The following is a 26,842-nucleotide window of genomic DNA, read 5'->3' on the forward strand; positions in this document are numbered from 1 at the left end:
TCAGATAAAATAGATGAAACAATAAAATAAATAGCATCTCATAATAAAATATACTCACATCAAATAAACACAACCAATAAATTAACCAAAATTAAATTAAATAATCCATAACAAGATATAAAAGTATTAAATCAAATCAAATCAACCACAAACTTGTTTAAATAAAAAGTTTTCACCTGGCACCAAAATAAGAGTTGGTGCCAACTGTATATATGGTTGTCTGAGGTGGGCCTGAAATGACCATTCAGTTCTACTGAAGACCAGGGGGAGGTGAAACAGCTAGAAGTGGTCTGCTGAGACAGAAGGCCGATGCCTGAACGTTTGGTCCCACCTTGAGGGCGGAGCTGTGGGCACGGTCAGGATCAGTGCCTTCCCTTCCAAAGTGACCACTACCACTGCAGGCCAAAGGCAGGTGTTGTCCAAAGTGAAGGGCAAGACGTGTGTCTCCATTTCAGTCCGCGTCTGACTGGGTGGACAGATGAGTCACTGAGGTGTTGAGGTAGCTTCAGTGGTGGGGCAACAGCCGCACCTGACCGGGTTTTTTGTTGCGTGGCATGCAAAGCTGTGTCCTCCAAGACAAGACACAGGCTGGAGGTTGCCACCCACCAGCGCCTGCTGCCTGAAGGCACCCGCCTCCCTCTGCCCAATGGCAGAGAACAACACTCTGCCCCGAACTCTGGTCCTTCCCCGGAAAAGCTTGATCGAGTCCATCAAGCCGCAACCTGCGTCAGGCCACATCTTTCTCTTCACGACAGCTCACTCGATTTGGGGCATGATAGCCCAGCTGGGGCCTGCTGGGAACTACAGAGCTCTTTGCTGTCTTAACATGCATTGGACTGTGCCCTTAGAAAGGCAAGAGACAAAATATTTATTTATATTATTTATACATGTATTTATAGGCCGCCTATAACTGCCGAGGCTCTCCTAGCTGCACAAGATCTCATTCCATGGGAAGGGCAAGGGAAAGAAAGGAGCCTCTGGTTTCTAAAATACATCAAACACACAATTTCTTTACAGTTTGAGGGGTTTAAAAGGCCTGGGGATTTTTTTTTTTTTTTTATTCTTAGCAAGCTTTGAAATGTCAGCAGAAGAGCTGGGCCAGCCTCGCTAAGAGAAAGCATCTCTGCCCCCAAAGGCTTCTCCTTGCTTGTCACCCACATCTCCATACAGAAGGGACCGTCTGAAGGGTGCTTTAGGATCTCTGGGCAGGCTAGTACTGGGGTGGAACCTGGATCTGAGCCGTGTGGGTTCGAGGCTATTGGGGTTTTATGGGTCAGACTCCTCCCACATCAGATGCATTGGTGACTGTGCTCAGCTGTGGCGTATTTTCAACGTCAGCCTTAAAACTTGGAAGAAATGAAGACATTCACATCACTTTGTTCCAGGGCTTTCTCCAGAGTGGTGTAGCACTTATACGGCTCTCTCTTCATGAAATCTGGCAAGCACCCCTCTTTATTTTTAATGAACTTTGAAAAATGAGCTATGCTTTTAATGACTTCTTCCTCCACTCCTTTTTAGGGGGTCTTAGGACTGGTTTTTCATGCCAGAGGGTTTGTTCAATATCCCTAAGTAATTTCCTGTCATTTGTGGAACATTCGTTTGCTTTTTCTTCTTCTCCCTGACCCTCTTTCCCCCGCCCCCGAAACTGTCTTGGTAAGGGGCCAGGAGAAATATCTTTAAAATAAAATTCGAGGTGAGAAAAAGCTTTTAAAAGACCCCCTGAATAAATGGGGGAAATGCCCTTGAGCATGTGCAGAGTGCCTTTATAGATTCAGGAAAGACAGAACTTGTTCAGAGCGATACCAAGCGCAAGCGGCATCGAAAGAGAGGCCGCGGCGCTCCACCAGAAGGCGGAAGGGAAGCGGCAGGGCCGCTCTAGCTCGGTCGTCCGGGCGGTCTCGACGCCTCGCTTCCGGTTTGGCGCTTCCGGTGAAGGCGCAGAAGCGGTTGCCTGAGCGTGCGGAACGCTGGCCGGTGGCGGCGGTGAGGGCGGCGGGGCCGGGGGCGCGGGTGCTCTCCGGGCGAGCTGGGCAGGGAGGGTTTCCCTTTCGCCAAGCCTGGAGTCGTCGCAAGGCCGGTTTAGGGGGCCCGGGAGTCCTCTTGCTTGGCGGAATTTAGCTGGGGGGTGTCGAGGGTCTCCGTTTACCACCCCCCCCGGTGCCTGTCTGGGCTCGGTGTCTGCAGGGCGGCGTTCCGCGCAGCAGTGCCCTGCTGGGTGCGGCCAGCCTTCCCCTCGCCCTGCATTTTATTTATTAGATTTATACCTTGCCCTTTTTCGTGCAACAAACTCAGAGTGGCTCACATTCTGCTCCTGCTCTCAATCGTATCCCCACAACAACAGACTTGTGAAGTAGGTTGGGCTGACCGTCTGTGGCTAGTCCAGTGTCACCCGGTGGTGGACTAGAACCCGAATCACCAGAGTCCCAGCCCTGCGCGCCTCATCGCTGCACCACACCGGCTCTCCCCATCCTGGCCTTCCCCAGCCGCCTCTATACAAGCAAAGAGTGCTGCTGGATCAGACCAGCCTCATCACTGCTGGTGTTTGAACAAAAGAAAGAAAACAAACACCCTTAAGGCAGTTATTCCAGCCTGCCTTGGTGCTTAAAATCATTAGCAGTGGCTGTTGGTGTGTGTAATCCCCTTGGGAGACCAGAAAAGCCCGCTGTTGTTACTCTTGTTTTAATAACAGTGACGTGCCGCTTTCTGCTATTAACACTGGGATTTTCCTGGCTTTCTGCTGTGAGAACATAAGAAGAACCCTGCAGCATCGGACCCTAATTCTTTTGCCAGAATGGCTGACCCAAAACTTGAGAATGGGTAGAGGATGCAAATGTCTCCCTTCCCCAACCTGTGTTATAAGAATTGAATGGAAATTATGCTGGATTAGACCAGCATTATTGCTGCTCACTTTTTAAAGGGAAAAAACCCCACAGCATTCCTTCCAGTCTGCCTTTCTACTTTAAACTCATTAGCAGCTGTGTGTGTCAGGCTGCCATGGGAAGGCAGTGCAGCCTGAATGGCAAGTGAATTGTTTTCTGTGCTGCTGGCTACTGATGCTGAGCTTTACTTGGCCTTCTGCAATAAAAAACATAAGAAGAGCCATGCTGCGTCAGGCAAGAGTCAGTGCAGTGCAGCATTCATAACCAGCTACCTAGCAGGACATGAGTGCAGCAGCACTTCCTGCAACTGATGTACCTAGGCAGGCAGTTTCTGATGCTGAAGACAGCAGTTCACCATCAGAACGTGTAGCCATTGAGAGCTAGAAATGTGTCCAGGCCCCTCTTAAGCTGTCAAAATGGGTGCCACTTACTGCATCTGGTGAAAGTGAATTCCGCAGTTTCACTCTGCCTTGCGGCTTCCCCCAAGGGAACCTTTAATTTGCGCTGTCCTGAATGTCCCACCAGTCAGCTTCTTAGGATGATCCCTTTGGATTCTAGTTTTAGGAGAGAGGAAGAAAAGTATCTCTATCCATTTTCTCCTCACCATGCATAATTATGTACACCTCTATTATATCTCTGCTCACTTGTCTTTTTTTTTCAAAAGTAAACAGCCCAGATGTTCAATTCTTTCCTCACAGAAGAGTTCCTACAGAGAGAATTAAAAGAAATAAAAACAACATATATGGAGAAATCAGTGACAAAATAGTGGAGTACAGCAGGCTGTTTGGTGGTATAGAAATGTAACAGATAAAAGTAATGGGATACAGTGCAGCTTTAAAATGCCTGTGTAAAATCACCCCTGCACAGGCAAATGAAGAGCCAATAATAAAAAGTCACAATTAAATAAACGTAAAATACCATTTGATAAATGTGTTTTCCTCTCTCCAATTTTGAGAACATGTGTCTGGGTATAATTGAATATTTTTTGCAAATGTTGCTCCTACTGCAGAAATACAAGATTATTTCTCCACTCATTACTTGATGGGTTGGTGCTTTCCAGTCCTTAGCATAGCAAGTTTGTTTATATCAGTTCTTAGCTGATACCATAATTTCTGTTCTCATTTTTGCTATAGAATATTTTTGCTGTGCGTGAATAACAACCATAAAATTACTGACGTGTGCTAATTTAAATTCAGTTATTTCCCCCCTATAAATAAGTTAATCTACCCTTACAGTGCCAATGGTCAAACAGGTTCTAGCTTCTTTCCTACAATTCCAGCCAATGGAATTATAAAAATTTCTCTAACAATGGAATCATTTATCTTCTAAACTTAGATTTAAAATAGTTCCTCCCAAAATGGAAAACATAAAAAGAAGGGGTTTAATTTGAGAGGCATGATCTCAAGGGAACAGCAATCACATGTGGCAAAAGGTAGCAGTAGGAGGAGGACTGCTTTAGATGGTGGGAAATATGGAATGCGCTCCCCAGAGAGGCCTGCCTGGCGCCATCATTATATGTTTTTCGGTGCCAGGTCAAGACCTTTTTATTTAATTAATACTTTGATATGTTTTAATGGGAACTGGATTTTATTGTTTGCAGCCAGAGTGGAATTGTCGATTTATCTATTTTATTTTGACCTATCTTGTAAGCTGTCCAGAGACACAAGTAATGGATGACATACAAATTTTATAAATAAATAAAGTGGCTTCATGCCCCTGCAGATACTTGCTTTGCCATGTGAATGAGTTTCTTGGCATGTGAATGAGACACGTGGAGAGACTTTCATCCTTAAGAAAAGGAATTGCCCTCCAACTGCAAACAGTTCTCATGTTGTTTTGTCCTAGAGAGTGATCATTCTGAAAGTAGCTTTCCTGAATCTGAATTTAATTTATTCCCCCCCCCCCACCGCTTTTTCCTGGTCTGGCAGATTTTCAGGTTTAAGAAGAATGTCATCTGACTCAAGCAAGAAAAGGAAGCCCAAAGTCATCCGCACAGATGGAGGCCCACAGGAGGGCAAGAGGGGCAAGCCAGATGCTGACCAGGTAGCTTCAGGGAGTGGGTGCCAGAGGGGCTCGTGGTTGCTGTTTATGAGGATAACTGGAAAGCAGGGTGGATTGTGTTCATTGTCAAAGAAGCACCTGGGTCAGCTATTTTAATAGAAGGGGTTTGAGTCATAACCAAGTAACTCTTCAGTCTGAACAGTGTTAAGAGCGAAAGAAACCTACAGGCAGACCGACAAAGCCATAACAAATACTGGATGCTACACACAACGGGCAGGTCTTGGATCCGTGGATGGAAAGCATGTTTCAGCTTAAAGTTGGGAGAAGGTTGTTGGTTGTGGAATTGGCTGCCTCAGATGATGGTGGGTTCTCCTTCACTGGAGGTATTTTTAAGCAGTGGCTGGCTGTGTCTCAGGGATACCGTAGCTGCAGTGAGCAGGAAGTTAAGACTCTCTGATGAGTCACATGAAACTTGGTTAAACTCCCTCGTTTCCCTTTTTTTCTGGGCTTGCAAAAATGAATGGATTTTGTCAGGCACTTCTGAGAATGAGATCGTCGCAAGCCCCTCACCTGATTTTGCATAGCAAAAGTATGTGCTTCAGGAAGCCAGGCAAGAGTTAAACCGTTTTATCTCTATTTAGTAAATGCAATTTCCAAGAACATTTTGAGGGACCGTGAGGTTTACCGGTTAGAATGCTGGACTGGGACTCAGTGCATTTGGATTCTAGTCCCTCTTGGCCATGGAACTCACTGGGTGACTCTGAGCTGGTCACCAACTCTCAGCCCGAACTCTCGGCCAACCTGTGAGGATAAAATGGAAAAGGAGCAGGACACAATAAGCTCCCTTGCTTTTCTTACAAGAAGGAAAATGCTGGGATATGATACACTAAAATAGAAACTGCTTGAAGGACACTTTCAGCCATCAGGTGGAAGCCTACACAGAACCTGTCTTTCTGTCTTTGAAAGAGGATTTTCTCTGAGGGATGGCTGAGACATGCTCGGCCAGGATTCTTATTCAAAAGCTTCCACCTTGTGCTGGGAACTTTCCAGGCACTTGCATTAGCAGCTCCCATAAATTAAATTTATTTTCTGCTTGAGTTCTACTGTACTGTGATCTCTGAAGCAGAATAAATGCATTACTGAACCTGAGGGGTACTGATGGAATTTGTAGCACCAGGGATCGCTCGTTCATCTGTCACCGGCTTCACATGCTGCTCATAGAACAAGTGGGGTGTGATGTTGCGGCATGTGCTTCATGGCTGCCATGCTGCCCTTTTTCATGGAAAAAGACCCCACAAGAGCTCACTCCCCTTCTCTTTCCAATTCTCAGGATGCAAAATACTACAGTGAAGAGGCCGAGGTGGATCTGCGGGACCCCAACAAAGATTATGAACTGTACAAACAGACCTGCCAGGACCTCCAAAAGCTTATGGCTGAGATCCAAGAGCTGAAGAGCAAAGGCAGCAAAGACAGTGTAAGATGTCGTGGTGTGGCCAGAGGACCGTGCATGTGTTTCCTTGGGTAGAAAAGCATGGGCTAAAACAGAGAGAGAGGCCGGCTGCTGCACAGGGTGGGGAGCCCCCGTAGGGACCCATTAACGCCCCATGTCTCCCCTCTGCCCTTCAGGCCGGTGAGATAGAGGAGCGCCGCATCCAGAGCTGTGTCCACTTCATGACCCTGAAGAAGCTGAACCGTCTAGCTCACATTCGGTTGAAGAAGGGAAGGGACCAGACCCACGAGGTATGGCTGAGTCAGGAAAGCGCTCGCTGGGGTTTTGGTGTCATGCGGCTGGACCCTACAGTTCTTCGTGCATTGGTTCAGCCACCTCATTTGATGTGTATCGTGTGTTAAGCTGCAATATACCATTTTATTGTTAAATTCTTTATGCGTGGTCCTTTACTATTTTAATTATAACTTTGTGGTTTTTTATGGTGTTTTCATTGGCAGCCTTGAACACCATTTTTAGTGGAAATGTTGAATAGCAGTCAATAGAAGACCCTGCCACCCCCAGTCTGCTATTCTGACAATAAGTTGTACTGCTGAGTTGTACTATAGCTGCCATCATCCCCAGCCAAGATAACTAGTATGTCCTGGAGTTTGGCAAAGGATGGATTCTCCTGTAAGACATGTGGCCAATAAAAAGGAATGGGCAGGTTTTCACGTGGTAACCTTGACCACATCCTTGTGTGACCCGGCTGCCCAGATCTTCCTATGAGGACAATCCAAATAGCTTCAGTTGTTCTGGACTGATAGATCCAGCACTACACTAACAGCAAGGCGGAGTGTGTCCATGCCAAACAAGGACCATTGTTTCCCAAACCTGTTTTAAGAGGCACGCTTCTTCATGCGCCAGATGCAGTTGTGATTTTGCAAGATTGGCAGAACGGGCAAAACATCTGTGCCTTCAGTTAGGTCTTGCCTCTCTTTCTCAGGCCAAGCAGAAGGTGGACGCTTACCATCTGCAGCTCCAGAATCTCCTCTATGAAGTCATGCATCTGCAGAAGGAGATCACTAAATGCCTGGAGTTTAAGTAAGCTCAGCAAAGGGGTGCGGTAGAAAGGTGGAAAGGCTGAATGCTGGATGAGTACCGGTCAGAGTCAGAGAGATTATCCTTTGTGGATTCAGTTTGGGAAGAGAACGGAAATTCATAATCAGAACCCACAAGAGTGCCGATAATAGGCGGCTGCCATGATGTAATTCCTCCTGTGCCAGGCAGAAAGATCTGCATGGAGGAAGCATGCAGGAGGCGTGTGGGCTTTTGGCTCTGTTGTTAAGCCCTGCTTCCCCCCACCACTCTTGCTGTGGGCGGCCTGCTGGTTCTGCTGCCACCCCCATGGAGCCCTGGGCTGCTTAGAATTTGGTGCTGCAAGTGAGAAGGACAGTGGCTCGTGGAGCTCATGCTCAGGGCCTGCTGATCGGGACTCGGAGGAGGACAAAAGGCAGGAGGGGGCCTTTGAACGTGGGCCAGTTCCAGACGTTGAGGTGAGAGAAGCTGGCAGCTTCTGGGCATAACCAGGATGTGCTGCTGTCGGGAGGGGCTTGGAGCAGGGGAGTTTCTCCGAGATAGGCAAAGTGGGACAGCTCATCCATGACACGACGTCAGCAGAGGAGGGCAACCCAGGTAGGGGATCGGTGTGCAGAGAGTGGCATGCCCATTCCCAGGAGGCCCCTGAAAGGATGGGCCCCAAACGTGCTCGTAAACATTGTTCCTAGATGAGGGTCAACAAATCGCTCTGTGCTTGCTCAGCAATTCATTCCGGGTGTTTGTGCTTCCTGGACACAGTTTGGTCCGTAAAGATTGTTTTGCAGGAAATGTCTGTGGCTTTGACTGTGTGAAGGGTGGAATCCTCATTCATGACCATTGGAACTCTTTCCAAGACCCGGCATTTGAAGTGTCAGTGAACTGTAGCCAAGTGAGAGTTTGGGACCGTGAAAGTATGTGAGATTGAATGAAGAGGGGGGGTCTTATCCCAAGCTGTCCACATTGCTGGTGTGCTTTTTCTTCAGGTCCAAGCATGAAGAAATTGAGCTGGTCACCGTGGAGGAGTTTTACAAGGAAGCCCCTCCAGAAATCAGCAAGCCAGAGATTACGCGCAGCGACCCTCACCAGCAGACGCTCTCCCGGCTCGACTGGGAGCTGGAGCAACGCAAGCGGTGAGCAAAACGAGCAGCGGCCCTGAGCAAGCCAGAGTTCTCTTCGGGGTATCTGCTCAATAGCCAGCCCAGGTGCAGTGTGCCTGCAGGATCGTAGCCAAAATGCAGCCCCAGAGAAGCAAGAGGGCATTCATGAAAATATTTGGGGAAACCCCATGAAATTCCCCCCCCCCCCCCCAAAAAATGAGAAGAAACCGAAGATGGCAACCTCACTCACCTAGTCCAGCAAGAACTGTGCCTCTGAATAGACTGTAGCGAGGCAGTGGGAAAGAAGTAGTGGTGGAGGAAAGAGGAGTGCCTCGCTCACGGGGAATTGCTCGCCGGCACCAGGAGCAGAGCATCTTGCTGAGGGGGCAGGCAGGCAATGCGCTGCAACTTTGTGTTGCAGGTCTGCATTAAAGTGGTGGTGTACGGAGTACTGAGAGAGTTCATGCGGATTGCTTTGCGCTCTCAGAGTAGTCTGTAGAGAATTTCGGTTATACCCAATTTCGAGCAGTCTCACCACCAATTCTGCAAAATTTGGAGCTTGGATTTTTTCTGAAGACCCATGCTGGTTGTTTCCCTCGCCAGCTCCAGCTGCCTTACAGGTTGCAGGGGAAAGTATTGCAGGTCAGGTTTGCCTAAGACAAAGGTGAGCCAACCTCAGGCCCGCGGATACAAGTGGGGTGTTGCAGGGGCCACTGCCCTTCATCATTTCCATTGATGCCTTGGATGACGAGGTACAGGGATCGCTGGTCAGATTTGCAGACAACCCAAAATTGGGTGGGATGGCCAATATCCCAGAAGGCCAAAAAAGGGTTCCAGGTGCTCTTGGTGGGCTGCAGCGCTGGGCTGAAAGTAACAGAGTGAAATTCAGGAGGGACAAGTGCAAAGTTCTGCGGCTCAACAATTCTGCAACTGAGAAGGATCTTGGAATTGTTGTAGCTCACAGGCTGAGTACGGGTCAGTCATGTGGCGTGGCGGCAAACAAAGCTATTTCTCTGTCAGGTCGCATTAGTAGAAGTACAGCTTCGAGATCATGTGAGGTGCTGGTGCCCCTCTTTTCAGCACCGGTTAGGCCCCATCTGGAGTCCTGTGTCCAGTTCTGGGCACCACGCTTCCAAGAGAGATGCAGACAAACCAGGAAGGGTTCAGAGGAGGAGGGCAATCCAGGGTCTGAAAACAAGACCCTGTGAAGAGCGATTGAAGAACTGGGCGTGTTTAGCCTGGAGAAGAGAAGACTGGAGGGAGATAGGATACACGTACTTAAAAGGCTGTCACAAAGAGGAAGGGCAGGCTCTCTTCTTCATCTCAGGGTGCAGGGCATGGAATAATGAGCTCTAGTTCCAGGAAGCCAGTTTCCAGCTAAACATCAGGAAAATTTTCCTGACTGTTAGAGAAGTACAGCAATGGAACCAAAGAACTGGGGAGGCTGGGGGCTCTCCCACACTGGAGGCATCCGAGAGGCAGTTGGACAGCCACTGGTCAGGGAAACTTCAATCGGAGTCTTGCATCGAGCTGCAGGTTGGACTCAGTGGCCTTATGGGCTCCTTCCACCTCTGGTATTTCATGATTCTGTTATCTAGTTAGTGTTTTTAGTAGAGCCCCAAGTCTGTTTGAGATGCAGAGTAAATAAAGCTAAGAGACAGGGCACCTCTGGGCATATGCAAGGAATTCCTTTGTTACCAGGTCTTAGCTGACAATACTGTCACACACCCATCTGCCTAATGCAAATAAATGTAGCTGGAGTTACAGCCGCCTGTCCTTGTCCTGTTGGCTTGTGGGAATAACTCTGCTTTTGTCCTAAAATCTTGCATGTGTCTGTGCCAGAAAGGTGCGCCTTCTGAGTTTATGCTTAAGCTTTAAGTTTAATGCGACTCTCTAACAAGGAAAATCTCTAACAAGGAAGGTTGTAGTGATTTATGGGTAACTGTTAATCTGCTTGACTCAGCCTGGCAGAGAAGTACAAAGAGAGCTTGGCCAACAAAGAGAAGATCCTTAAAGAGATAGAAGTGAAGAAGGAATACCTGAGCAACCTTCAGCCTCGGCTCAACAGCATTATGCAGGTATCTTGTGAGCCGAGAGTTCTCGTGCGTAGGTGTGGTGCTGTTGCTTTACTTGAAACATAAGGCCTAGAAATGTGCATATCCTATTTATAGAGCATTGGACGTGGCCTTCAGTTTTGGATCTGATAGCTGCCATAGAAGCCTGAAAATGTGAATCTTTTTAATGCTCATAGTGCTAGTCTTCATCACTATGGAGGAGAAACTGCAAATGAATGAGCAGTTTCCAGGAAAGGCTTCAAAAGTAGGTTCATGGTGGGGGTCTTCCCTACATCCAGGTGTCCCCTCATGCCTCCAAAGGGTTCCTTCTGCTTCACTGTGCTGGGAGTCTTTTGCTATTTAGGAGGCTGCGGCCCTCAAAGACCATGTGGAGCTAGAGAAGGGCAACTCGGGGTGCTGAACCCTATCTGAAGAAACTAGAATGTGTGCGGCTTTGATTACGTAAAAGGATAATAAGCAGCGGTAGAGAATTCTGCACTCATTATTGGATGGTGTAGCTATTTTTTCTCCCTCATCCAGTACTGGGGCTTGGGGTTAGCCAAGGAAGGTGCCAACCAGTAGGTTCTGGACAAACAAAAGGCAAGATTTCACCCATCCAACTCATAAGAAACTTAAGGAGTCAACTTCTAGCAGATGAGGATGGTGATTGTTTCAATTGCTCAAGATACCAAGGAACTGTTAAAATATACACAGTAAAACCCATGGGTGGTCCGCTGGGTCAAGCAAGGCAAAATTGCCGTGGAAAAATGGCCTCTTGGGTGCTTCCTGGTGCCAGTGTGTGGGTAGCTGCTTTGGTGGAGCTGCAGCTGCAAAGCCAACATGCGGGGTCTGTCCTCTCTCCTGCCAGGCCTCTCTGCCCGTCCAAGAGTACCTCTCGATGCCCTTTGATCAGGTCCACAAGCAGTACGAGATGGCCAGGCACCTCCCTCCGCCCCTCTATGTGCTCTTCGTCCAAGCCAGTGCCTACGGCCAGGCCTGTGGTAAGTTGCCCGCAACTGGCTGAGGTGGGAGACCTCGCCTGTCTTGCTCTGGGGGGAAGTGGGGTCTGCCGTCGCAGGGCCCTGCAGGAAGCACCGCTGAGCTGAAACTGTCGTGTCGGCTTTTTTGTTCAACTGATCGTCTGGGAACTCGTGGGCTGTCCAGCTTCCCCGAGCCGGCAGGGTAGGGTGTGTGTGGAAGAGAATGTCGGAGCAGCTGCCCGAACATGGATGCAGCCGCCCAGTTTGAGAGCTTGGTTGGTCCCCAGGCTGCAGCTTGAGAGCCTTGCAGTTCTCTTTTCCTCTTGAAAGTTGTCTCCCAAGAGGGCTGCATCCTGTTTTGGCTGAGCGCAGATGGACGGGGGCTGTGCAGGGCGCGAGTCCTGCCGGTGCCTTCTGTGCCACCACGTGAACTAGAAAGCCGTGGCCATTCCTTTGGGTGAAAGCTGCATTGCTTAGCCGAACGTTGTGCTCAAAGCCACCCTGTGGCTTTGCTGAGCTGCAGAGAACTGGCAGGCTTGTGGGCCTGGACAGGACGGCGAGCAACCTCTGAGGATGTTCTCATTCTGAACTCACACTGTAATGTCTTGCTGCTGCTTTTCTTCTTCTTCACCTCTCCTCTGTTCTTCCTTCCGTCCACTCCCTTTCTTTTTGTGCTTTTCTTTTCTGGCCAACCCTGTTAGCCCACATGAAACCTTCCGCCCTTAGGAAGGGTGAGTACCTTTCTTTTTCTCTTGCCTACAAGAGCTTGCAGAGATCTTGGCAAAATAACAAGGAATGTGGTTGCTTCTGCCGTTTGTACTGCATAGAGCAGCCTTTCCCATTTGGGCCATGCTGGCTGGGAATGATGGAACTGTGGTCCCAACACACCTGGAGGCTGGATTATGTGGTTCTCATTAAATCTGTGTTTCATGGATTGTCAGGCATCTTTGGTTTCTGTCATCCATTCATCGATGGAATTGGATTTTTCTAAAGTAAAGTACAAAGAAATGTATTCTTTGAAAATGCACACTTGTGTAACCTCGCTCCCTTTCAAAAATGGAAAATGGTTGAGAAGTCTGTGCCACTCAGAAAAAGCCAGTCCACGGTGGAATGCACAGGTCCAATTCACAGGAGCCCCAGTTCATCTGCATCGCCCTTGGATTCCTCTGATAACGCCTGTTTGGAGGGCAGTACGCTGGAAAGGCTGCAGTGCATCTTCCGACCAGACATCCCTGGGAATCCCTGCTCTTGCTTGGGGCTCCTCCGGCTCTTGGTGGGGCCACAGATTTCAGTCCCTCAATCTGCATTTTTTGTGTCTTGGACCACAATCCCTTCCATTCCTGCAAGTCAGATTGGCATTTCTGTGGGAAAGTGGTGAGGGATGGTAGTGCCTTTCAACACGTGCAGAGTGTCCTCCCATCAGAGTCCAGGGGTCCATCCCTCTGGTCCCGGTCAGCCCTGGCCGGCATGTTGGTCCTGTGGCTGCTACAACGTGCGCCAGTCCTAATGCGGTTTGGCACAGCCATTCGGCGATTAACCGTGACCAAGCCAAGCGGACTTTCCCTGTACAGAGCCCCCCGGTTGGTGCCTTGGTCCTGCCCTCCAACAGGTAGCTTTTCAGGGAACCAGGAAGTGAGGGCTTTTCTTCGTTTGGTGGCTGCACCACCTGTTCTCTGTCTTACATGACTGGTGGCTGTGCGTGTCCTTGCTTCCCGCCCCAGCCCCTCCACGCCACATACGCTCTTGTTTTGGTGTAAACTAGGGCGGGGGAATTTCAGCTTGTGGGGAGTATTAAGTGGGCAGAACAGGACGAGGCCTGTCCCCACTCCCAGCTCCTCCGCTTGTCAGACTTTGAGTGGTGTTGTCTGGCTCGTTTACATCCCTTCCCTGCAGCTCAAGGGGTTTGGCAGTGTGCTTGACAAAGAGACCCTTGCCAGAACCAACAAGTTGGGCATCCTAGCGTGGAGCGCTGGTTTGGCCATGCAACTTTGGGAAGCGGTAGTGTAATCCGCATTGGGTTCCAAATAGGGTAGCAGGTTGGGAAAAGATCTCAGCTGAAGCCCCTGGAGCAGCTTCCCCAGCCTGGTGCCCTCCCGATGTGTTGGACTACAACTCCCAACATCCCCTAGACAGTAGAGAATGACTTTTCTAGCTACCTCTACTACTGCTGTAACTCCCAGCCTTCCTTACTTTGGAATTTCAACTTGCAGCACACTCCCTACTGTCAGTCATGTTGGCTGGGGCTGATGGGAATCCAAAACCCCCGAGAGGGGGCCAGATCATGGAATGCTGTGCTTGGATGTTCTGCGGTCTTGGGCTTGATTGTTTTCAGGTCACGCTTTCTTTCAGGAGATGCACATGCTTTGCTAAGTGCGATGAAGCTCTCGGGAGGATGTGGCCAGAGTGGCTAAAATGGACTCATCTTTTGCAGATAAGAAGCTAGCTGTGGCCATAGAAGGAAGTGTAGAAGAAGCCAAGGCTCTCTGCAAGCTTCCGGAGGATTCTCAAGGTGAGGGATCATCTTGAGAGCTGCAGTTGTCTGCCGTGTGACGTGGTGGTGAAGTGCATGTTCATCATGTCCAGTGCCCAGCCCCTCCAGTGAAATTGGAGTCAGTGAGAGCCCGTGTCTGTTCGTATGTTTTCAGCAAATTTTTAGGGGATTTCATTTTTGTAAACTGCTCAGAGAAATTTGGCTGGTGGGTGGTATAGAAATGTAAGAAATGAACTGAGATAGAATGAGGGGCTGTAGCTGAGAAGTAGAGCAGCTGTTTTGCAGGTGGAAGGTCCCAGGTTCCACCCCTGTCTTCTCTAAGTAGGGCTCGGAAAGACCCTTCCTGAATCCCTGGGAACCAGGTACCGGTTCAGATGGGCTTGGGTGTAAGGCAACTTGATCTAATGACACTTGGCATGAGCATCATTCTTAAAGGGGCAGTCCTGCGGAAATTGAGGCCAGGAACAGCCTACGACTCCCAGCATGACAGGAGTGGGAGACCCTTTTTCTGTCTGAACTTGCGCAGGATTGTCGCCGCAAATAAGCAAACCTGATTGGCCACTGCAGAAGACGGTCTGCTGGGCCTGATGGACCTTGCAGTGATCCAGCCGGAGGGCTCAGCTGTCGTTCTTACACTCCTCTGTTTGCATTCACAGATGATGAGAGCGACTCGGATGCCGAGGAGGAGCAGACCACAGTAAGCGTCCGTCCCCCTGTTCCTGGAGGGCTTGGAGGGAGGGGCTGCCTGCGGTGGGGAAGCGCCATCTGGGTATCATGGTGGAATGGGCGGGGGTGTGCTTGTGTGCAGTGCGTGCCCCCGTCCACCCTGAAAAATAGGGACAAAGGCCCTCTTGCGTCCTCCATTCCTGCCATCACAATCACAAAACCCCTGGAACTGCTCTGCTTGACTTCCTTTTGTCTCCCCACTCATCCTGTATGCAAGAGGTGACAGCGAGCCTTTAAACCAGGCTCCCCCAAAGGGAGGTGCTCTTTGGAGCCTGGGGTGAGCAAGGGTCTGCTCTTGTGGGGGCAAGGGGATTGGGGATCGTCTCATGCGGAAGGACTCACAGCCGAGCGTCAAAGTACATGCGTAAGACGGGGAACGACGATACAGAAACACAGAAACAGAACGAGTCTGAAGGGGTCTCCCGGGCCATCTAGTCTGACCCCCGGCTCCAGTCAGCTCCGCTCACAGCATGCCCACCATGTGCATGTCCAACCTTAGAAGGGAGGAAGGAGACAAAATGTGCTGTGAAATTGTCTCCCCTACTCTAGAAACGCCGCCGCCCAACTTTGGGGGTGCAGCTGGATGACAAGCGCAAGGAGATGCTCAGGAGGCACCCACTCTCGGTCACCGTGGAGCTGACATGCAAAGGTAGAAGAGCACAGCGGTCCTGCTGGCACCCGCGGTTTGCAGTCCCCAGTCGGATGCCGTCACGGTCTTCATGCGCCAGTGCAGCTGAAGGACCCGGGGGGCACAAATCTGCTCTGCAGAACACGGTGTGAGGCCTAGAGTTCACGCGAGCTGCTGGTGACGGTTTATAAGCAGGTGGGATGGGGCTGGCCCTGCCAGGCATCACCTCGGGCAGGGCGGCCATAGCCGACCATTCCTCACTCCCTTGCAAGAGCTGCCCGGTGGCCAGTGCAGTCCCGCTTGGGCAGCCTGGAATGCAGGCCACTCTCCTCCCCGGTTGCCCCCTCTCCTCCTCACAGCTGGCCTGTTCCCCCTTGCAGTGGGCAAGAGGGCTGCTGTTTTCCCCCACAAGTGGCTGCTGCACTCAGTTGGCAGCTGCTGCAGCGTGTCCTCTCATGGTCCCACGCCCTTCTGCAGCTCCGCGGATTGCCTTCTCCTTCCCGAACACCCACCCTTGACGGTGTGTCGTTGCAGATGGCAGCCTGCTGCTCCTGACCTTCTACTATCTGATGAACCTCAACGTCATGACCGTGAAAGCCCGGGTGACCACGGCCACGGAGATGACCATGCCCGTCAGCGCCGGGTGAGCTTTGGGTGGCGGGATGCCACATGGGTCACACCCGCGGCGAAGTTAGAGGTGGCGGGAGATGGATGACAAGCCGGAGATGGAGCAGCTCGGGGGCCCAGCTGCCGGCCCCTCGCCCCACCTGCTGCACCACTCGAATCTCTGCTGCCGTCCCACAAGGCTGTGCCTTGCCACTGATTGTCCCCGGGGTCACATCTAGCTTGGGAAGAAGCTGCAGGCTCTGTCTAGCAGCTTGTCAGCGAATTTTGGCAGCAAGCGGCTGAGTTGGTGGCTGCGCTCTGGGGACCATTTCAGGAGGGTTCAGCCGCCACGGAGGGTGGGGCGGAACCGCACAGGACCTGCCGGTGTGTGTCGCCCATATCTGCCCTGCCGAATCCATTGAAAGTCCAGCTTGCTTTTTGCAGAAAGGGGGGAGCAGTCAGTGCAGTTCTGGCTGTCTTGTGAGGTGCAGCAGAGTGGCTTAGCTGCCCAAGACCTGGCTTAACCCAGTGTTGGACTGGTGCTGCTGGCCAGGAAGGGCTCTTTACAAGCCCTGGAGGCCAAGCACCTGCTTCCTGTGAGAGTGCCCGAGACTGAATCCGGAGCCACCTGCATGCAGCACACATCCAGGGCTGCTGCATGTTGGATCGTCTCCTTGGAACGTGGGGGTTTTGACTCTGCATGTCCTTCATTAATGATCATGACAGCTCGTTTCACACAGTGTTTTCGAGCAGAGAAGGTGCTTCATATGTTGTTGTTGTGATCCTGGTGCTAGAGCATTTTTCGCCAGCCTGGTGTCTTCCAGATAAGTAGGACTGCGACGTCCCATGTTGGCTGGGAAGGATGGAAGGGACAGTCCTGTGCCCCTGCAAGGCACCAGGATGGCTAGGGCACTGCTGTTGCAGCGCTGCGAGTAAGGCCCCTCTCTCTCGCCGTTGGGGAACCGAGGCTGGTTGAGTGGCCCCTAGGCCGCTTGGTGCAAAGGGGCATTTCAGAGTGTAGAGTCATGGAGCTGGAAGGGACTGTGAAGGTCATACAATCCACCCCCCTGCCCAGTGTCGGACCTCCCATCGGAGGTGCAGCTACAGGTGTCTTGATGGTCATCAGCCACTGCTGAAATACTTCCCGCAAAGGAGATCCCACCTGCCAAACATCAGTTCTGCTGCCGAAGAGCCCACCCTGTCAGGAGATTTCCCCCAGTTTTTCACTGGGACCTGCTTTGCTGTAGCTCCCACGAGCTTCTTGTAGCCCTGCTCTCTGGAGCAACAGAGAACATGTCTTTTCTGTCGTCTGAAATCTGAAGGCGGCTGTCGCATCACCCCATAATCTTTGCTGGGCTGAACGTATTGAGTCTCCTGTTAGGCTGCGTAGAACAAGGCCTTCCTCCCGGCCGAGGTGGCAGCACAAATTCCTGACTGCAGTGATCCTGTCAGTGGTTCTCTGGTCTGGAGTGTTCATACCACCATTTTAGCCAGGCTAAGGGCATCGTTTGTTCCTGCCTTAATCGCGCGGCTGCTGATGCCTCCTTTCCACAAGGATTAGAATCGGCCGAGAACCAGCTGGGCGGCAGTGGCAGCGGAGGCAGCCTGTCTTAATTTGCAGAATTGCGGATTCTACTTTCCTGACCTGCCACGTATCACATGGGCTAGAATTTGGATGCAAAAGTTTCTCCTTGCCCACACGACAGCAGGGGGAGCTGTAGGGGCTCCTTTTCCTTTGCCACATCATCCCCTCTGCTGGCTGGGTCTGGTCCCTGGGAGGCACTGCAGTGCCGTCCCTCTTGGGACTCATTTGTCCCTGAACAGCAAGGAGACTTTATCGGAGAAGACAGGGCCTGTCTAGCATCTCTTAATTTATTGTGGCTGCGAGACTCGGTGGAGCCTGATGCAGCGGCGAAGAATGGCCGGCACGGCCAGGCAAATCCGGTTGCCTGGTCGCGGCTGCGTGTGCCTGCCGATCTGCTGAGCCGGCACAGACGGACCGGGGGCTGGCGGCCTCCGGCCTCCCTGTTGCCCCCCATCACCCTCTGGCAGACACATGGCTCCCTCTCCTGCTGTGGCACCCGCTCAGCCACCGCCTCCCCTCCCGCAGTGCGGGCCACCTTGCCTCAAGGGCTGGAGCTTGGTCCCTCCAGAGCCTGTGGAGGCCGGTGCGTAAGGGCAAGGCCGGCTTAGGAGAACCCCTGGCTTGTTAGCTTGGCTGCACGAGCACATCGCAACTGTGTAGAATTGTGCAGTTCGGTTCTGTGCTGGTGGCTTTCCTGGCAGTTCCCGGAGCACACGGCGTTCCTGTTCGCTTTGCCCTGGGCAGTGTACGTGGTGCGCTTGATTTCGCCCTCGTAACCAGCCTGTGAGGCAGGGAGCCCCGGCCAAGCGGGGGCTCAGGAGGCCTGTGCCGAGGCGATGGGCTACTTCGGACCTTGATGCCGTGGGCATTCGCTAAGCATGGGCTCAGAAGCACCCTCCTCCAGGCCTCGAGGAGCAACACGTACCAAGCGAAGTGGGCTCCTTGAGGCGGTGCGTTTGTCTCTGGGCCGTGCCCTCCCTGGGCTGTGCTGGGTATGGCGAGGAGGCAGGGTGTCCCCGCACTGGGGGAAGGTGCTCCTCCGAGCCGGTGTCCCCTCGGTGGACTGGCCACCCCTCCCGGAGAGGCAGGCGGTTGCGGCCCGGCACTTCTGCAGGGCGTGCGGTTGCGGGAGGCTGCTGCACATGCAGCGCCAGGTGTCATGGAGCAGAATCCTGGGCTAGCCTAGAGTGCTCTCTGGTCTGGACTCCTTTTTAAACTTAGCCAGCCACTGGGGCCACTTTGAGGATCCGCTTCTCCCTCAGGTGGTGAACCTGGGTGCCTGCCATGCCCCTTTGGACTGCGGGGGAGAACTTGCACGGGGGGCCTCTCGGCCTTTACAAGGGTGCATCGGCAAACAAGCCTGCAGTCCACATGGAAGAAAAGCGGAAGAGGAGTGGATCCGCAGCCGGTTGCGTGGCTTACGGCTGCACTGCTAGGGAGCATGGCTTGGAGGAGCAGGGCCTGTTCTGCCTCCCAAAAGCCCCATCCTCTCCGGGCGGGTTGGTGCCAATCCAGGCCACATCCCTAGAGGGTGACTGCTACTCCCTGCATCAGCACCGGGCAGCTGGCAGACCCTGGTTGGCCTCCCCTCCAGGCAGCTTCTGCCTTCCCCGAAGCTCAGGTACACACAGCGCATGCCGGGCCCTTTTCTGGCACAGACAGCATGTTTGTGAGTGCACCCTTGCTCTTCCTTTCCTCCTTCACCTGTGGGGCCCTGCGGAAGAAAATGCCCCTGCGCAAGCGGCGCATGGGTTCTCTGGAAAAGCTGCAGTTTCCTTCTGCTGCATTGCCTTGGCGATTCCAGAGCAGGGGTTCTGGTGTCCTTTTCCCAATCTTGTGAAATGCAGTGCTGCTTTCCAGCATTGGCCGTTTCCATTTTAAAGTGGCCTTGCAGATGGTCATCTCGAGCGGATGGAGCCGGAATTGCATGTAACCTCGCTCACCACAAAATGCTCCACTCTCGACTAGTCGGTCGGTAAATTCTGCAAAAAGCAGATTGGACTATCGCATTGCAGGTGAAACGCCATGTCAGTCACAGAAGCACATCATCACCATTCCTTTTAAAAAAAGAAGACCAAATTTGCCATCAGGGTGTGCTGTCTGCATAAGGCAACTAACATACAGCAGGTGCTGATGATTTTTAAGTGCCAAATGCAGACTGGAGTAAACAGTTTAAGGTGTTTGTTTTCTGAAGCGAGCAGTGAGGGGGCAGGAGAGTCCCCAAAGGGAAGGAGCCACCACCGGGCAGGTCCTGCCTTTTGTACCTGTGTTCATGCAGAAATTCAGCCCAGATCAGGCAACTTATGGTTGCTGGCTCTTTTAAGAGATTGCAGTAGTTTGTTAGCTAAAGATTTAGTTGGGCGTTAGAGAAGCAGCCTGCGGTGCCAGGCTGGGAAGTAGGCCTGGCGGAGCAGGAAGTGAAAGCCGGGAAGGCTCCTGGGCTCTCTGTGGACGTGCCTAGAACTGGTGCATCCTCTGGGCGACTGGAGAGAGGACCCTGGAAGAAGCCTTGCTCCTCTGCCATTTAATACACAAAGGCAATATTGTGGCAGTCAGCTTGTGTAGGAACCCTGTGGGTATCTGGCCCCTGCCGTGTTTCCTCAGCAAAAGATTGCTCACTGGGACCCCGACCGCCTCTCCGGACCACTTCAAAAGGGAGCCGGACGCATCCCTGGGGGAGAAGGCCTGCGGGGGCTCTAGCCCTGATCGTGCTGTGCCACCCCTGGGATCAGGCAGAATGCCTGCGTGCCCCGCAGCTGGGAGCTTGGGGGTGTGGGGGCTGCTGCCCCCCATCCCACTGGGGGTTCCACTGGGCCGCTACTGTGTGAACCGACTGCGGGACCGGATGGGCAGTGGGCCCGATCCAGCCAGTCTCCTCTCGCGGGAACTGCAGCCGGGCTTGTCTGCCAGCCACGGTCTTCCGGTCTATGGTAGGAAGTACATCCTTGGGAGGGAAGGGAGCGATTGGAGCCCGTGTAGCCGCACTTCCGTTGTTATGGCTCAGGCACTTGGGAGTGAAAGTGGGATGTAGAAAGGGGCAGGGGAGGGTGGCACCCCATCCGCACAGCTAGTCCGACACACGTGGGGCAGGAAGACGTGGGAGTGAGAGTCCCGAATGGTAGAGCTGCTGGAGGGACGGACGGACAGGCAGAGAGAATAGCAAGAACCCAGAAAGTGGCTATGGCAGAGCAGTAGTTGAGGACATGGAGCTTGTGCTGGAAATAAAAGTGGAGTGAAAAGCTAATTAAGAGATGGGGGCGCATTGAGCGATGGGAGACAGAGTCAGTTCTCACGGCGGAGTCTGGGTAAAGAAGGCTGCTGCCTTATAGAGGGGAAAGGCCCAGAGGGAGGTTGTAGCAGTCAGAACTGGAGATGACAACTGTGTGAAGCCGAGTTTTTCCTAGGGGGCAGGTGGGGTGGGGGTGGAATTTTGCCGTGTGGTTCAGGGAAGAAGCAACTAGATGTGGTAGGAGATTGAATGTGGAGAGCAAAAACTGGGGGGAGGGCAGCAAGCTGATTCAGAGACAGGGCTGCGTTTGTTCTTGCCAAAAAGGTGGGTGGTGATTGAACGCTGGTGGGGGAGATAAGTAGCTCAGTGGACTACTTGCCAACTGATCGACTTGCAGATTTTAGACCCTTCCCTCCCTCCTCACAGAACACTTTGAGCTGAAGATTTTCTGTGAATCTGAATTGGTAGCTTTCTGGCACAGGAGCCTATTCCACTGCCATTTGTCTTTTCTTTTTCTTTTTGCTTGAAAACAATTTCGCTGATGAGAATACAAGTACTTCTAATGCACGTGCAAATGGCTGTTTCCCTCCTCAGTCAGCCAGAATGCCTTGAAACAGCACCAGGAGAGAAGGTGCATGGGTTTTCTGCGATTGAAGGGGTGCAGCAGGAAATCCTGATATTGTGTCCTTTCCCCATTCTTCTTCCCAGAGACCTCCTGTCCCTTGACTCCCTGTTGAGCTGCCTGTATCACAGAGATCATGGAAAGAAAACGCCCAATCCAGCCAACCAGTTCCAGTTCGATAAAGTTGGGTAAGCCAGTCATGGAGAGGGAAGCTGCCCCCTAAGTCACAAGTGGGTGACCTGTCCTTTCACGCTCCCTCTGTCTTTCCAGCATCGTCAGCCTGAATGACTATGTCACGGAACTGGGCCACCCGTATATGTGGGTGCAGAAACTGGGGGGGCTGAATTTCCCCAAAGACCAGCCACAGGTAAGTTCGAGTTCGCTTCTGGTGTGTCCCAAGACCTCGGTAGCTGTCAGTGCTGGCCCAAGTCTGGGAGTTCGAACTGCAAAGGGAGCAAGAGGGCGCTCATTGACCTTTGAAATGAGGCTTCTGTATGGTTTAGAGGCTAAACAGCCCAGCACTTAACCCATGGCTTGTTCCTGGGTTAGCTACAAGGCTGCTTAGCCCCTAAACTCCCCACCCTGCAACGTGCAGATGTGCTGATGGTGGGTTGTGGAGTGAAAGTGGGAGAGCCAGGTGGTGTGGGCAGCACTGCTGCTCTTCCACGGCAGCTCATTGGCTCCGATGCTGAGGAGGCGGTGCTGTGTACAGGCAGCATCTCAGCGGCTGGACCTGAGCAAAGATGTCCACGCTGATCTCCCCAGCCTGACGCTAACCTGGGGTAGGCAACCTGGTGCCTTCTCGGTGTTTTGGACTGCAGTCCCAGGAGATCCACTGGGTGGTCGTGGTGAGAGTGTTGGATTGGGACCGGGTAGATCCGGGTTCTGACCCTCACTCAGCCACGAAGCTCACGGGGTGACCTTGGGCCAGCCTCTGACTCTCAGCCTAACCTCCCTGACAGGGCTGTTGTGAGGATAACATGGAGAGGAGGAGAATCAGGTACACCACCGGGGGGTCCTTGCAAAAAAAGGGGGGGGGAGAAAGATTACCATTATAATAATTACAATTAAGTATAAATTATATCATAAATATAAGTTAAATTATAAATAAAATGTAAATAGATTATAATTATTTATTATCATAGCATAAGTATAAATATAGCCATAAAATAAAAAAATCCCACAATCCCTAAATATTGCTCATTCTATCTAGAGTTTATGGGAACTGTAGTCCAAAATCCCTGGGGTTGCCCAGGCTGCCTCTTCGTGCAGTAATCACACCTCCTGGTTCTCCTGCACTAACTTGGAAGGTCTAACTTGGAAGGTCAGGTGGAGCCCTTCAGGGCAGTTCATATCCTGTATCTGTGGTCCCCCTTCAGCACGAGGGCATCTAATCTGGAAGCAGGATTTTAAGGGTTGCTCCTCAAAATCCTTCCGTAAAATGACTGTGTGCATACACCATAAGGACAGTGGGGGGTCCTCTCATCCTGCGGGCTGGATTTCCCCTGGGGCCACTCTTTGTGAGGGATTCCACTGCCAGGCAGAGGCCAGAGTACCAGCCACTTGAAGTCCTGACTGCTGGGAAATAAGCCTGAGGGAAAGCCAGGCCGACCGTTTGGACAAACAGCAACGTGACTGGTGGTTTCAGGGAAAGGACTGAGGCAGAGGAAGGTTTTTCCAACCTTTCCCAGCATGTCCTGCAGCTCTCCAGGGCAGAGAATCCAGTCCTGGCCTGCCCACCCAGCTTTTGTGGCCAACAAGGCTTGGATTGCAGTGTATCCCAGTCTGGTCTGGTCTGGTCTGGTCTGGTCTTGTCTTGACAGAGTCCCGTGGTAGCCGATAACTCCCTGAGTGCCAGCCACATGGAGAGGACGATGAAGCTGCTCAAGATGAGGCTGGAGTCCCGCCTCGCTCTGCATAAGCAGTTTGCTTCGCTGGGTACGTCACAGCTACTCCTGGGCCAACAAGACCCCAGTTTTGGGCCAACAAGACCCCAGTTTTGATTTTTCTGGGCCACTGCAGAGTCTTTGCAGGCCCACGACTCTCTTTCACTGCAACGTGAGCCCCACTTCTAAGGCCTCATGCTCCCCTGAGGTGATCCACATTATGTCTGAGCCCATCATTTTACACAGCAGGAACCGGGGGCAGCGGTGCTTGGCAGAATTCTCACAAAAATACCAATCTCCTTTCCGAAATCAAAAGCAGCACCTTGAGGAAGAGAGGCAACTGTTTTCCTGGCCTTGCTTATTTTCTGTGTGTAGGGCTTGTCCTCCTCTCTATTTAACAGAGGGGCCATTCTGTCGTGTAAGCCCCTTTAAGGTTATACTGTGTTTAAAAGCATTTGCTCATGATTAGACCCATGAGGTCTCTGGGCTGGATCAGGGCAGCAGCCTGAAAGAAGAGAGAACTTAAACTCAGCCCCCTCACTTCTCCTGACCAAAATTGCCCCTGAAAGTTGCTTGTAATGGCACTTGGGGGAGCCTGCGATTAACGTGGCTTGGAAGAATCGTTTGGCTGGGAATGGCTTCATCCAGATCAGCTCCCCACGCACACGTGTCTGCTTTTTCTAAAGAAAGAGGTACATGTGCAGTAGCCACGTGTAGTTTGGCTTTTACTACAAACCCATCATAATTCCTTACCATTTATGTCCTTTCTCGCTTCCGCTCCTCCTTTCCCTGTTTTCCAGTTTTCCTTACAAGCCGTACACCCCGTATGTCTCTTGCTTGTGCTTTCTTGCAAGCTCTTTTGTTCTCCAGTTTGGATGTAACCCCTGGTCTGCTTTGCAGAGCTGTAATGAAGCGCTTTGATGTACTACACAAATGGTGTTCTGGTACATTCTCAGATGTTGCAGTGAATCCTTAAGTATAAAACAGTTGCTTTCAGGCTACTTAGCTATCAAGCCAATTGGATGAATCAGAGCTTTAAGAAGCAAAAGTACCTAGTCCTCGTTAGCTGAAATGAATGCCTGCTGCCTTGAGTTTCATTTTTGTTACTTTGTTAGAAAGGCGGGGGATAAGTAAGAGAGATAGAAGATTCATTTTCAAGGCCCAAAAGGCAGGCAAACCCAATGGCCAGACTCACCCATGACTCACCCATGGATTTAACCATGGTTGTTGCCCTGGCCAGAGCTTGATGTCTCTTCCACTCATGCATGGCAGCCCATCGGTTCTGACCCATTTTGCATGATCAAAACAAGCCACTGTAGCTTCTTCACCGATTGCCATTAGCGTAGCTGCCATTAAGCTACCCAACGCAGGTTGTTGTGTCATCAGAACTGGGCAGCAGTGCTTGTGAGCAGGGGAAGCAGCCCAGAAATAGCCTTCAGGCCATGAGCTCAGATGACACAGCAGGGTTTGGGTCTCTGAAGAAGCCTCGTCTCCTGGACCACGTTCATGGGACGCTTTTCTGTGCTTGGCCTCAGAGCATGGAATCCTGCCTGTCTCCAGTGAATGCCAGCACCTCTTTCCAGCTAAGATTGTGTCACGCTTGACAAAGTGGACAGCCATCACCTATGAGGACTACCTGGTAGGTGGGATCCTTTGGAAATGCGTACAGCCAGTGATGTCTTTTTCGATAATATTTTAATGGGAATGTTTTTGAGGGGTGAAAACATGGGGTTGAAATCCAGATTTGGTCATTCTTAGAGTAAATTCACTGAAATCAGTGGAGCTTGCTTTAAGCATGATTTCAGTTGCAAAGATTCAGTGCGTCTCCTTGAAATGCAACTAATTCTGGATGTGACCCCTGGACAGTCTTTTTCTTTCCCCCAGTTGCAGGAGATCGTTGATTAGGATTTTTTTTAAAGGAAAAGCACATTTAGTATAGTTTAGGGGGCAATCCTGTGTCTGCTGGGCCATTTAGTAGCCATAGGAAATGTCAGAATTATAGTCTTGATCTTGGAAATCCATTTTAATCCAGAGCTGAGTCTCCGGCCTCCATGCACACCCCTCTCGCCCTCACAGCTGACACTGCTCTTTCCACAGCAGCTACAGCTTCAAGGACAGAGGACTTTGCCATGGAGCCGGTGTTGTAGTGGGTTCCCAGGAGCATGGAGGGGAAGGCGAGGCTCAGCTGGGATCAGAGGTGTCCTGGTGGAGCCTCAGCCTCTCCCCATCACGAGCAGCAGCAAAGCCACATCACAGCCAAATTAGGCTGTCTGAGTGTTTGGCGAGTTGGTAGGATGCCAGGAATCTCTGTTCGATTGCGCCCTTAAATGTTATTTATTTTACCTGTTTAAACCCTTTATGTACTGTTCCTATTTAGTCAATGACTCTCAGGACATATGACAATATATTAAACATTTAAAAACTTAAGTTTGGCCTGGTGCTGCAAGGTGCATGGTGTCAGTCCCAGGTGCACCTTTCTGGGGGGCTGGTGCCACAGCTGAAAAGGCCCTTCTCTGGGTAGTCACCCTCTTTCTCTCCTTCGCATGAAGGGGCTTACACTTGATCCGATGGAAAGCTCTGCCTGAGCATTCGTTTTCTTGGAATGCAGACATGGCAATTCTCTAGTGGGCACTTACCATGCATGTCTACTTAAAAGGGAGGGGGAAGTGTAGGCTGTCTGCACTTTGAGCATGTGCAGAGACTGCGCATGCCTCCTCCTGAAGGATGGCCACCGGAAAATGGTGGAGGACCAAGGCCGAGGCTGCTCAGTTCGAGTGGCCCTATTTTTCCCTATTACTTTCGTGAAGCTGCCTTTTTTAGCAGCTCAGGACGTCAGGTGGAAGAATGATCCTCCCCCCATCGCTGGTCCCGCCAGGCACTCTGGGCGCAGTGGTTTGACGTGCTTGTGTCACTCAGAGCCGGGGGGCAACCTGCGTCCTTGGCTGAGAGCACACAGTGCGGGCCCGGCCTGGCCCGGCCCGGCCCTGGCTCAATTCTTCTTCCCACCCAGGAGTTGCCCTACACGAAGGATGTTGTGGAGGCTGGTTTGGCAGAGGACACGCACCTGTACTACATGGCCCTGGTCGAAAGAGGGACAGGTAGGCGCCTTTCCTTTCTCCTGGGCTCTTTCCAGCAGGCTTGGGAGAGCTGCGCTGCCCTTCTGTGGGGGATGAGGCTGGGGAGCCGGAACGCTTCGGGCGCAGCAAAGGCATCAAATACGGCACTCAGAGTCCTCCGAAGAGAGGCGGCACCATTGGATTCATTTTGCACTCTTTTCTCCTAAAGGAGGGTGCAGATTCTCCAGGAGGTGGAGCTTCGGCCCAAGACCTCCTCCTGGAAGAATCCTCCCGGGGGGGGCACCCCCCCCCCAGTGGTTTTCTCTGCTCTCAGGCTGTGGGGCACAGCTGGGTTTTGCTTGCTTGCCCACGGAGGGGCTAGTTGCTCTCTCTGGGCGCCGGGACTCCCTGCACAGGGAGGAGGGGGTGTGAGTGCCAGCATCGCCGGTCGCAGTGGCATTGTGGGGCGGCCAGAGCT

General features: G+C 51.8%; 1 protein-coding gene across 2 annotated transcripts in view; it reads left to right on the forward strand.

Moving 5' to 3' along the window:
- The first annotated feature begins 1,916 nt into the window (after positions 1-1,916).
- The window catches only part of THOC5 (THO complex 5), a 30,398-nt gene continuing 5,472 nt past the window's right edge, over positions 1,917-26,842 (forward strand). The window contains exons 1-18 of one of the 2 annotated variants that reach the window (XM_044448938.1): positions 1,917-1,983; positions 4,808-4,922; positions 6,211-6,354; positions 6,507-6,620; positions 7,313-7,410; positions 8,388-8,534; positions 10,465-10,579; positions 11,424-11,556; positions 13,967-14,044; positions 14,683-14,723; positions 15,302-15,401; positions 15,915-16,023; positions 21,509-21,610; positions 21,693-21,789; positions 23,246-23,360; positions 24,109-24,252; positions 24,844-24,947; positions 26,319-26,406. In XM_044448938.1, coding sequence (XP_044304873.1) covers positions 4,827-4,922; positions 6,211-6,354; positions 6,507-6,620; positions 7,313-7,410; positions 8,388-8,534; positions 10,465-10,579; positions 11,424-11,556; positions 13,967-14,044; positions 14,683-14,723; positions 15,302-15,401; positions 15,915-16,023; positions 21,509-21,610; positions 21,693-21,789; positions 23,246-23,360; positions 24,109-24,252; positions 24,844-24,947; positions 26,319-26,406 — 1,825 coding nt within the window. In that variant the 5' untranslated portion in view covers positions 1,917-1,983; positions 4,808-4,826. The remainder of the gene's footprint in view (positions 1,984-4,807; positions 4,923-6,210; positions 6,355-6,506; positions 6,621-7,312; positions 7,411-8,387; positions 8,535-10,464; positions 10,580-11,423; positions 11,557-13,966; positions 14,045-14,682; positions 14,724-15,301; positions 15,402-15,914; positions 16,024-21,508; positions 21,611-21,692; positions 21,790-23,245; positions 23,361-24,108; positions 24,253-24,843; positions 24,948-26,318; positions 26,407-26,842) is intronic. The other variant, XM_044448939.1, reaches the window with a different exon arrangement.

The sequence above is a fragment of the Varanus komodoensis genome, unplaced genomic scaffold (genome assembly GCF_004798865.1).
Source record: "Varanus komodoensis strain SLA01 unplaced genomic scaffold, ASM479886v1 scaffold56, whole genome shotgun sequence".
NCBI classification, from domain to species: domain Eukaryota; kingdom Metazoa; phylum Chordata; class Lepidosauria; order Squamata; family Varanidae; genus Varanus; species Varanus komodoensis.